Source organism: Trypanosoma melophagium (genome assembly GCF_022059095.1).
Source record: "Trypanosoma melophagium isolate St. Kilda chromosome Unknown ctg24segment1, whole genome shotgun sequence".
Taxonomy (NCBI): domain Eukaryota; phylum Euglenozoa; class Kinetoplastea; order Trypanosomatida; family Trypanosomatidae; genus Trypanosoma; species Trypanosoma melophagium.
The window spans coordinates 329,456-342,150 of record NW_027125155.1 but is presented as its reverse complement, the minus strand read 5'-3'; the positions used below and the strand labels follow the sequence as shown (position 1 = coordinate 342,150).

The window sequence follows — 12,695 nt, the reverse complement described above, 5'->3', positions numbered from 1 at the left end:
GAGGGTCACTGGTAAGATTAGCATTTGCGACACACGCACAGCACTGCAGCAGTACCAACAGGTACACCACGCGGCGCAGTTGGACGAGCATCCTTGTTTTATTCAATGTCACTGTGGGTTGCTTGTGTCTGTGGCAACAAAGAAGAGAAGAGGAAGAGAAGCACAGCTAACACAGAAGGCAGAGGGACAGAGCAGAGGGCACCACAGCTCCACAGAGAGAGAGAGAGAGAAAGTACACAACATAACAGCAATCAAACAACAAAGTGATGGAACGGTAAACCCATCACACACCACAGAGCCAGACTACATACCAACACCGCAGGGTTCTGTGCTCTCCCCGCTCAGGCCCAATCACACCGCAGCGCAGCGGACTAGTGCAAGGGAGCCACTCCGCCACTCCGCCACGCCGGCCGCTCACACACACAGCGGGGATATCGCCACACCGGCCGTTAGTGCACGCCGCAGACATCAGCGCCCGGCACAGCCACACCACAAACACAAACCCCACAGTCACCGCAGTGGTGTGGTCCAGCAACACAAAGCCCCCTTCCCACTCACAGCCCACACACAATGGCACAGACAGCCACACACCCACGCACTCATACCAGAGAGGCAGTGCGGCAGTCACCAAACCCTACACTGAGTCACACACCTGCAGAGAGGAGCAGAAAAACAAAAGAGGAGCAAAAAGAAAAAAAACAGTATACCAACAGCACACAAGGCACTCACAATACAATAAACACAGGTGCCACTCTCATCAGAGAAAAACATTCACCCACACCAGCACATCAAGTCAGACCCCAAAAAGAAAAAAAAACAGACCCATTACGTGAAGCCGAAGCGGACCAGTCTCAGTCCCTCCCCGCAGGCTGAAGTCACTCAAGCAAGCCACACACCACACACGCCACAAGGGCACAAATATGCTCGCGGCAATGCCGTGAGTGACACCACCGAGAGAGAAGGTGAGAACAAAGAAATGTGTTTTCATTGCGTGGGCGGTGCGAGTAGCAAGCTGAACACACACAGAAAAAGACTCAAACACCTACAACCCACCAATACTTTTTACCAAAATAAAAATGTAAATAAGAGTGACTGCGTGCGGCAGACACAATGATAGAGCAAAGATGTAAAAGCGAAAGAAATTCATGACTTAGTGTGGCTGCGATTTCCTGGACACGGTCCAATCCACCCGGAGGTTAACAACGGAAAATCATTGTGTACTGAACGTGCCGTGTCCATGTCTTTATTCTTGATGTCCGTGCAGCAGTTTGTATATAATAATAAAAAAAACCGTTCCATAAAAATGACCACACAAGATACACAAGGTGTATCGGAAACGCAAAAGAGAAACACACAGCTGCACATAACATGCAATGTAATTATGATGAAACACACACACACACACAAGGAACAAGCAAAATAATAAAAACAAAAAGAAAAGAAAGCTGTGATCACCATGTGAAGATGTCCAGGAGGCAAGAACACAATTCCCTGCAGTTGGTGTGTGTGTCTCTCGTACAGGGCGAGCAATGGGAATGATGCACACACGATGACAGTCCACACACACACACAAAGAGAAGAAAGGTCGGTAGTGTGCGTGTTTGTGTGCCTTGAACCTCCTGCCATTCTTCACATTTCAGTCACGGCAATTGAAACATATCGGGGATTCTATCCCAGTCCCATGGGGAAAAGCAAAAGTTAGTAATATTACGGAACGCACACACACTTCACAAGACGGGCACAGTAAATGGAGGCAAAGCATAGCCCAGATAATGCCAACAAAGAAGGAGGACACTCCATCACAAAAAGAGGGTCTGTCGTCTGATGAGTGCCATAGGGAGTCCAATAGATTCGTCCAGCAAAAAAGTGCAAACAAGAGACTTATCGAACAGGATCATAATAAAGAAAAGGTCTGATATTCAACAAAAAGAAAGGTGCCCTTACAATGCATTCATATCCACTCAAACAAAGGTTAACAACTGTGCAGCTGTGTCACGGGAACATCGATCAGCAAACGAGAGTGCAGCCCAGCACACACAGCAGAACAAGGAGCAGCAAGGGACCGTGCACCAATGCAGGACTGCTGCTGCTGTCACTGAATCCCGATATTGTGATGTCCATGGTAGCTGTAGAACGAGAATCAGTTAGCATATTTTGAGAGTTCAATGTTTCAGCAGCGGTTGGGTTATTACTTGTTTCCCTCTCTTCCTTAGAACCTTCGTCTCTGCCGTTTTCTTTCAGTACATGTTGGTCATTCTGTTGCTCACAGTTGCCGTATTTTCATCTGTGCTCGGTTGTTTTTCAGCTTCCTTTTTACTGATCCAACGCTTCGTTTATTTCTTCTTTGACATTTCTTTTCGCTGCTCTTGCTGCAGTCTTTGGGTTTTGAATAGCGTCCTCCAAAAGCTTCGCAGCTTCAGCCGCTGCTTCTTCCAGTTTCTGGGCATTGGCAATTTCCCGCTTGGCGGTTGTGGCATCTTTCTTCATTTTCTTTGCGGAACTCTTTATAGCTCTGACATCATCAAGAATTTTAAAGCCCCTTTTCATCTCCTCGGTAGAAACTTTGTCTTCTTCCTCGAGACGTCTTAGTAAACCAGAATAAGCAACACATTTATTGTAGAGTTCAGTCACAGTCACCAAATGTTTTTCTGCGGCAGCAATACGGTCATCAGCCTTTTTATCTGCCTCAGCAGCAGCATTTTTCACATCACGTGCGGCATCAGTGCAGCGATCCACAAGTTCTTCGGCTTCCTTCTTTTCATTACCGGTAACATCCGTTAATCCACTTTTAATCTCTTCGGCAAAATTCTTGCACTCATTTGAGTCATTCTTAGCGCGTTGAGCTGTTGTTTTGTACTTACTCCTTGCGGTACTTAATGCCGGAAGGGTACCATCAAGTTTAACTTTCTCCTCTTCCACCTTAGCTTTCAATTCATCAATTTCTTCTTTTAAACCACTTAAATCAGGATCTCTGGAAGGCGTACCACTTACGGAGTTAATCACACAAGTACAGAAGTGCAGCAGTACCAACAGGTACACCACGCGGCGCAGTTGGACGAGCATCCTTGTTTTATTCAATGTCACTGTGAGTTGCTAGGGTCTGTGGCAACAAGGAAGAAAAAAAAAAAGAACAACGCAAAGAGCAATGCAAAAACAATATGTATACAAACATGCAGAAAAAGTAGTGTCGTCCATGAAGCAGAACTAAAGAATCACTGAAAAAGAAAATACAAAATAAATATTCCTACCAGATGCGCTAGCCAATTAAATGTGACTGCACTCCATGGACACAGACTTGTCTCTTACCAAACTCCAATACGTAAAAAACCCCCGTGTATATATGAATGCGTATATATAAAAAGGAAACATTATTTAATTACTTCACTCCCTCTTTAGGAGCCTGCACAATCAAAAAAAGTAACATTGGTACCAATGAGTATGCAGTCAAATGCCCAAGGATACGGTTATATTGAGAGAAGGGGGGACACAGTAAACGAAAAAAACCTACACAGTAATTCCAATTAGAATTTTCGAAACAAAAAAAGCACACAAGAAAATGGCAGAGTGTATATCAATTGATCAGCAGATGGCTGTGCACACTTGCAGGTGCAGCAGAACAGTCCACCATCACAGTAGCACACCACACGCTTGCACGGTAATACCCAGTGCTACAGAAGGAAAACAAAAGTATATAAACCAGGGCTGGCGCACAGTACCCCAGCACAGAAAAACAAAAAAACAATAAAAAAACAAAAAAAGCACATGCCTGTAAGGCTAATGAGCCCTTGACGAACCCCAGTGGAGCAATCACCAGCAGCCAATGCGTCGTCCCTGCGCTGCACATCAATCAAACCACGGGTCACGCAGAAAACGAAACACGCAAAGAATACAGAGGGGACTCACCTTCTTCACACACACACACCTGCCGCTTCCCTCAGAACACCCCAGTGCAGCCCAGCAAGCACAGCAGAACAAGAAGCAGCAAGGGACTGTGCACCAATGCAGGACTGCTGCTGCTGTCAGCGGTCCGTGCAACACCAAATGGTACAGAATCCCTGGGGACAGTATCTCATGCATGAGTCAATGCTTCACTCAGTGTCTCAGAAATCTCAATTGTGGTTGTTACCGCTGCACTTGCTTCTTCACTCTTACTGTTAGTCCTCAAGCCTTCCTGCTCTTTGGTCGGGTTTCCAGCCAGTTGATTTCCTGTTCCACTCTGCGAAACCTCCTCTAGTTTCTTCGCCGGGGCAGTAGAAGAAGTTCTTTTCATAATCGCTTCGAGTTGCTTTGTAACACTTTGGAGTCGTCTCAATGCTTGTTCCGCAGCCGCAACTTGCTGATAAGTCGCTTCACCCAACTTAAGACCCCGTTGCCCGGCACGAATGGCACGCTTCATGACTTTATACGCCTTGTTCCGTCTCCTCTCGCTCCTGTTAGTGAGCCGCACTTGTTCCGTCACGTTGAATACCAGGTTTCCTGCACTGTTAGTTGCGCTTAAATATCTCTGCAAAGCAAGCCTATGAGCCCATATCAAACTGTTCAATCCGTCAAACGCATTATAGCAGAGAGTACTTAAATTCCTTACCTTCGATGCCGCTGCCCTCGCATCGGTAATGGCAACTTTTATTTTTTGTGCTGTGTCTTTACTATTCTTCAGCAGCTCTTCAGCTGCACTCTCATCGACAACACCTTCACGCGAAGCAGTCACACCATTTTTCCCCATCACAGCCTCAATGTCATGGCGAATTTGATCTGCTTCCTGTGCAGCAGATGTAGCACTTTCAGAATATTTCTTGCAAGACATCACTTCACTCTTCAAAGCACGTAAATTCCTTAATGTGTCTCTGCGTCGCGAGGTCATGTTGCCTTCGACGTCCCTTAAAAATTGTGTATTTTGCTTCAAATAGTTCATTTGAGGGTCACTGGTAAGATTAGCATTTGCGACACACGCACAGCACTGCAGCAGTACCAACAGGTACACCACGCGGCGCAGTTGGACGAGCATCCTTGCTTTATTCAATGTCACTGTGGGTTGCTTGTGTCTGTGGCAACAAAGAAGAGAAGAGGAAGAGAAGCACAGCTAACACAGAAGGCAGAGGGACAGAGCAGAGGGCACCACAGCTCCACAGAGAGAGAGAGAGAGAAAGTACACAACATAACAGCAATCAAACAACAAAGTGATGGAACGGTAAACCCATCACACACCACAGAGCCAGACCACATACCAACACCGCAGGGTTCTGTGCTCTCCCCGCTCAGGCCCAATCACACCGCAGCGCAGCGGACTAGTGCAAGGGAGCCACTCCGCCACTCCGCCACGCCGGCCGCTCACACACACAGCGGGGGATATCGCCACACCGGCCGTTAGTGCACGCCGCAGACATCAGCGCCCGGCACAGCCACACCACAAACACAAACCCCACAGTCACCGCAGTGGTGTGGTCCAGCAACACAAAGCCCCCTTCCCACTCACAGCCCACACACAATGGCACAGACAGCCACACACCCACGCACTCATACCAGAGAGGCAGTGCGGCAGTCACCAAACCCTACACTGAGTCACACACCTGCAGAGAGGAGCAAAAAGAAAAAAAAACAGTATACCAACAGCACACAAGGCACTCACAATACAATAAACACAGGTGCCACTCTCATCAGAGAAAAACATTCACCCACACCAGCACATCAAGTCAGACCCCAAAAAGAAAAAAAAAACAGACCCATTACGTGAAGCCGAAGCGGACCAGTCTCAGTCCCTCCCCGCAGGCTGAAGTCACTCAAGCAAGCCACACACCACACACGCCACAAGGGCACAAATATGCTCGCGGCAATGCCGTGAGTGACACCACCGAGAGAGAAGGTGAGAACAAAGAAATGTGTTTTCATTGCGTGGGCGGTGCGAGTAGCAAGCTGAACACACACAGAAAAAGACTCAAACACCTACAACCCACCAATACTTTTTACCAAAATAAAAATGTAAATAAGAGTGACTGCGTGCGGCAGACACAATGATAGAGCAAAGATGTAAAAGCGAAAGAAATTCATGACTTAGTGTGGCTGCGATTTCCTGGACACGGTCCAATCCACCCGGAGGTTAACAACGGAAAATCATTGTGTACTGAACGTGCCGTGTCCATGTCTTTATTCTTGATGTCCGTGCAGCAGTTTGTATATAATAATAAAAAAAACGTTCCATAAAAATGACCACACAAGATACACAAGGTGTATCGGAAACGCAAAAGAGAAACACACAGCTGCACATAACATGCAATGTAATTATGATGAAACACACACACACACACAAGGAACAAGCAAAATAATAAAAACAAAAAGAAAAGAAAGCTGTGATCACCATGTGAAGATGTCCAGGAGGCAAGAACACAATTCCCTGCAGTTGGTGTGTGTGTCTCTCGTACAGGGCGAGCAATGGGAATGATGCACACACGATGACAGTCCACACACACACAAAAAGAGAAGAAAGGTCGGTAGTGTGCGTGTTTGTGTGCCTTGAACCTCCTGCCATTCTTCACATTTCAGTCACGGCAATTGAAACATATCGGGGATTCTATCCCAGTCCCATGGGGAAAAGCAAAAGTTAGTAATATTACGGAACGCACACACACTTCACAAGACGGGCACAGTAAATGGAGGCAAAGCATAGCCCAGATAATGCCAACAAAGAAGGAGGACACTCCATCACAAAAAGAGGGTCTGTCGTCTGATGAGTGCCATAGGGAGTCCAATAGATTCGTCCAGCAAAAAAGTGCAAACAAGAGACTTATCGAACAGGATCATAATAAAGAAAAGGTCTGATATTCAACAAAAAAGAAAGGTGCCCTTACAATGCATTCATATCCACTCAAACAAAGGTTAACAACTGTGCAGCTGTGTCACGGGAACAACGATCAGCAAACGAGAGTGCAGCCCAGCACACACAGCAGAACAAGGAGCAGCAAGGGACCGTGCACCAATGCAGGACTGCTGCTGCTGTCACTGAATCCCGATATTGTGATGTCCATGGTAGCTGTAGAACGAGAATCAGTTAGCATATTTTGAGAGTTCAATGTTTCAGCAGCGGTTGGGTTATTACTTGTTTCCCTCTCTTCCTTAGAACCTTCGTCTCTGCCGTTTTCTTTCAGTACATGTTGGTCATTCTGTTGCTCACAGTTGCCGTATTTTCATCTGTGCTCGGTTGTTTTTCAGCTTCCTTTTTACTGATCCAACGCTTCGTTTATTTCTTCTTTGACATTTCTTTTCGCTGCTCTTGCTGCAGTCTTTGGGTTTTGAATAGCGTCCTCCAAAAGCTTCGCAGCTTCAGCCGCTGCTTCTTCCAGTTTCTGGGCATTGGCAATTTCCCGCTTGGCGGTTGTGGCATCTTTCTTCATTTTCTTTGCGGAACTCTTTATAGCTCTGACATCATCAAGAATTTTAAAGCCCCTTTTCATCTCCTCGGTAGAAACTTTGTCTTCTTCCTCGAGACGTCTTAGTAAACCAGAATAAGCAACACATTTATTGTAGAGTTCAGTCACAGTCACCAAATGTTTTTCTGCGGCAGCAATACGGTCATCAGCCTTTTTATCTGCCTCAGCAGCAGCATTTTTCACATCACGTGCGGCATCAGTGCAGCGATCCACAAGTTCTTCGGCTTCCTTCTTTTCATTACCGGTAACATCCGTTAATCCACTTTTAATCTCTTCGGCAAAATTCTTGCACTCATTTGAGTCATTCTTAGCGCGTTGAGCTGTTGTTTTGTACTTACTCCTTGCGGTACTTAATGCCGGAAGGGTACCATCAAGTTTAACTTTCTCCTCTTCCACCTTAGCTTTCAATTCATCAATTTCTTCTTTTAAACCACTTAAATCAGGATCTCTGGAAGGCGTACCACTTACGGAGTTAATCACACAAGTACAGAAGTGCAGCAGTACCAACAGGTACACCACGCGGCGCAGTTGGACGAGCATCCTTGTTTTATTCAATGTCACTGTGAGTTGCTAGGGTCTGTGGCAACAAGGAAGAAGAAAAAAAAAGAACAACGCAAAGAGCAATGCAAAAACAATATGTATACAAACATGCAGAAAAAGTAGTGTCGTCCATGAAGCAGAACTAAAGAATCACTGAAAAAGAAAATACAAAATAAATATTCCTACCAGATGCGCTAGCCAATTAAATGTGACTGCACTCCATGGACACAGACTTGTCTCTTACCAAACTCCAATACGTAAAAAACCCCCGTGTATATATGAATGCGTATATATAAAAAGGAAACATTATTTAATTACTTCACTCCCTCTTTAGGAGCCTGCACAATCAAAAAAAGTAACATTGGTACCAATGAGTATGCAGTCAAATGCCCAAGGATACGGTTATATTGAGAGAAGGGGGGACACAGTAAACAAAAAAAACCTACACAGTTATTCCAATTAAAATAAAAAAAAGCACACAAGATAACTGTATAGTGTATATCAATTGATCTGCAGATGGCCGCGCACACTCGTACGTGCAGCAGAACAGTACACCATCACAGTAGCACACCACACGCCTGCACGGGAACAGCCAGTGCTGCAGAAGGGAAACAAAAGTATATAAACCAGGGCTGGAGCACACAGAGCCCCATGAAAGGAAAATAAAAAAAAAAAAGCACATGCCTATAAGGCTAACAGACCCTTGATGAACCCCAGTCAAGCAATCATCAAATGCCAATGCGTCGTCCCTGTGCTGCTCATCAATCAAATCACGGGTCACGCAGAAAACGAAACACGCAAAGAATACAGAGGGGATTCACCTTCTCCACACATACATACAGCTTCCCTCAGAACATACCAGTGCAACCCAGCACACACAGCAGAACAAGGAGCAGGAAGGGACTGTGCACTAATGCAGGACTGCTGCTGCTGTCAGTGATTTTGTTGACGTTTACCCTGTTGACAGCAACCCCATTAATATTCGAAGATACATAATCATTGAAATCAATGTCAGCTTCAAGCTTCTCAATTGTCTCTTCAAGTTGTTTCTCTGCACGACTGGCTTCTTCTACCATTTCCTCCGCCCTATCAGCCTCTTGGGTTACTGATGTTGCACCATTCTCCAACCTCATCACAAATTTCTTTGCGGTTCCTGATAGAACTATGCTTTTATCACCTCTATCCTTTGTAATTTGTAAATTCCCAAAAGGCCTATTGTGATGCAACAGGGACTCAATATACTCATGAGTCAATTTAAGCAGAGTATCAGCCACATCATCCAGTTCTATAGACTTAGCGATGGAAGTATAAGCTGTTTCCCTTGCTTTTACAGCTGCCGCTTTTGCATGAACACTTGCATTCATTAACTGCTCCGTAATTTCTTCTGCCTCACTCTTTTTAGCGTGCACGTACTTTACAGCAGCAGAGAAATCACCTGTAACATTATCCATATAATCTTCAACCTCTTTGACAAAGTCATTGACTTTATCCACAACACCTGAAACCACATCTGCGGCTAAAGTACACTCTTTCGTCAAATTTTTTGTATGGTTCAGAAAAACCTGAGCTCCATCTATTAATATCTCAACTTTTGGCATCAACACATCAATTTGAAGTTCAGTAAAGGAATTTCCAGGTGATCCTGCTGTTTTTATACTTGCAGCATATGTAACACACGCACAGCACTGCAGCAGTACCAACAGGTACACCACGCGGCGCAGTTGGACGAGCATCCTTGCTTTATTCAATGTCACTGTGGGTTGCTAGGGTCTGTGGCAACAAAGAAGAGAAGAGGAAGAGAAGCACAGCTAACACAGAAGGCAGAGGGACAGAGCAGAGGGCAACACAGCTCCACAGAGAGAGAGAGAGAGAGAGAGAGAGAGAAAGTACACAACATAACAGCAATCAAACAACAAAGTGATGGAACGGTAAACCCACTCACAACACAGGTCCCTGCAGCCCATAGAGGTCAACACACAAAAAACAAAGCAACAGCAAACAAAAAAGAGCGAGCAGTGCACAAGTACACAACAACAATAATAACAAAAGCATCGTGGAGAATCATGACGATTGGTGCAGCACTGTGGATGCAGAGACATCAGTACAAACAGAATCCAGTGCACCAATGCAAATCATGTTGCGGTCACACGCGCCAACAGAATTACAACACCGCAGAGAGACACCGGCATTGTATATACAGAGGGACGGTGAACCCAGCACACAGGAGAAACCACAAGGGATTACACTCAGCCCCACCGCAACCACACGGCCACACCCATCCTGCTGCTGCTTCACCTTGCCTCAGTGGGTATCCTGTGGAGCAGCAACGATTCATACAGCCGCCCAGGGACCTTTGTGTTTGAGGCGTGCCACTATCGCTGTAAGGAGTGAATATGTGCGCGTGTTTCTTCCGCAGGCAAGTCCGCCGTTGGGGCAATGGGCGTGCCCCGCAACGGTGCTACCCGCGGTGTCGTCGTCTACCGCACACACACGCCGTGCTGCCGCAGTGGGCCGCCACTTAATGGACCGCGTGCAGAACAATACAGCAGGCATGTCTGTGTGTATCTGTGCATGTATGTACGTGTGTATATGTGGATACAAGGAAAGAAAGAGAGAAGGGAGTCATATCGTATGATGAGGGGGAGCAGTGTGGCATGTCAGTCCCGTGCCTGTGGTAGGTAGCTTGGTGCACGGAGGTCTAAGTCACGTTGTGGTCATACAAATGCCTCGATGGTTCACATCACATTGCCAGTCACACACACACAGATAGATAGACAGATAGATAAGGAAGAAGAATACAGCCGTTGTATCTTGGGAAGCACAGGTGCAGGCGGAGTGACCGTTGTAAACACAGCGCCTGTGTTTTCGCTGCCCGCACAGTCACAGAAAGTGAGAGGGAGAGGGAGAAAGTAACGGGGTGGAGGCACAGCACACCAGCTATAGCGGCCCCTGTTAACTACAGCAACAACAACGGGAATAAAGAAGTAAAGGCATGAAGAAGACACAAACACAAACCCCACAATCGCCGCAGTGGTGTGGTCCAGCAACACAAAGCCCCCTTCCCACTCACAGCCCACACACAATGGCACAGACAGCCACACACCCACGCACTCATACCAGAGAGGCAGTGCGGCAGTCACCAAACCCTACACTGAGTCACACACCTGCAGAGAGGAGCAGAAAAACAAAAGAGGAGCAAAAAGAAAAAAAAAAACAGTATACCAACAGCACACAAGGCACTCACAATACAATAAACACAGGTGCCACTCTCATCAGAGAAAAGCATTCACCCACACCAGCACATCAAGTCAGACCCCAAAAAGAAAAAAAAACAGACCCATTACGTGAAGCCGAAGCGGACCAGTCTCAGTCCCTCCCCGCAGGCTGAAGTCACTCAAGCAAGCCACACACCACACACGCCACAAGGGCACAAATATGCTCGCGGCAATGCCGTGAGTGACACCACCGAGAGAGAAGGTGAGAACAAAGAAATGTGTTTTCATTGCGTGGGCGGTGCGAGTAGCAAGCTGAACACACACAGAAAAAGACTCAAACACCTACAACCCACCAATACTTTTTACCAAAATAAAAATGTAAATAAGAGTGACTGCGTGCGGCAGACACAATGATAGAGCAAAGATGTAAAAGCGAAAGAAATTCATGACTTAGTGTGGCTGCGATTTCCTGGACACGGTCCAATCCACCCGGAGGTTAACAACGGAAAAGCATTGTGTACTGAACGTGCCGTGTCCATGTCTTTATTCTTGATGTCCGTGCAGCAGTTTGTATATAATAATAAAAAAAACCGTTCCATAAAAATGACCACACAAGATACACAAGGTGTATCGGAAACGCAAAGGAGAAACACACAGCTGCACATAACATGCAATGTAATTATGATGAAACACACACACACACAAGGAACAAGCAAAATAATAAAAACAAACAAAAAGAAAAGAAAGCCGTGATCACCATGTGAAGATGTCCAGGAGGCAAGAACACAATTCCCTGCAGTTGGTGTGTGTGTCTCTCGTACAGGGCGAGCAGTGGGAATGATGCACACACGATGACAGTCCACACACACACACAAAGAGAAGAAAGGTCGGTAGTGTGCGTGTTTGTGTGCCTTGAACCTCCTGCCATTCTTCACATTTCAGTCACGGCAATTGAAACATATCGGGGATTCTATCCCAGTCCCATGGGGAAAAGCAAAAGTTAGTAATATTACGGAACGCACACACACTTCACAAGACGGGCACAGTAAATGGAGGCAAAGCATAGCCCAGATAATGCCAACAAAGAAGGAGGACACTCCATCACAAAAAGAGGGTCTGTCGTCTGATGAGTGCCATAGGGAGTCCAATAGATTCGTCCAGCAAAAAAGTGCAAACAAGAGACTTATCGAACAGGATCATAATAAAGAAAAGGTCTGATATTCAACAAAAAAGAAAGGTGCCCTTACAATGCATTCATATCCACTCAAACAAAGGTTAACAACTGTGCAGCTGTGTCACGGGAACAACGATCAGCAAACGAGAGTGCAGCCCAGCACACACAGCAGAACAAGGAGCAGCAAGGGACTGCGCACCAATGCAGGACTGCGGCTGGTGTCAATCGCAGGAGGCACATGCAAAGGGATGGAATTTGAAGGAAAGGAAGCAGATGACATTTTATTTGTAGACCCCACAATGTCAGCAACAGTGGAGTTAGTGGAGCTTGCGGTTACACTGTGAT

At 46.1% G+C, this 12,695-nt stretch overlaps 1 protein-coding gene across 1 annotated transcript; it reads right to left on the bottom strand.

The window, feature by feature from the left end:
• Positions 1-8,689: 8,689 nt before the first annotated feature.
• Positions 8,690-9,694, bottom strand: LSM04_002799 (uncharacterized protein; the record flags this gene model as incomplete). Its single annotated transcript, XM_067330022.1, has 2 exons — positions 8,690-8,710; positions 8,954-9,694. The coding sequence occupies 2 exons, from the start codon at positions 9,692-9,694 to the stop codon at positions 8,690-8,692; spliced, it is 762 nt and encodes a 253-aa protein (XP_067191134.1).
• Between the last annotated feature and the right edge of the window lie 3,001 nt (positions 9,695-12,695).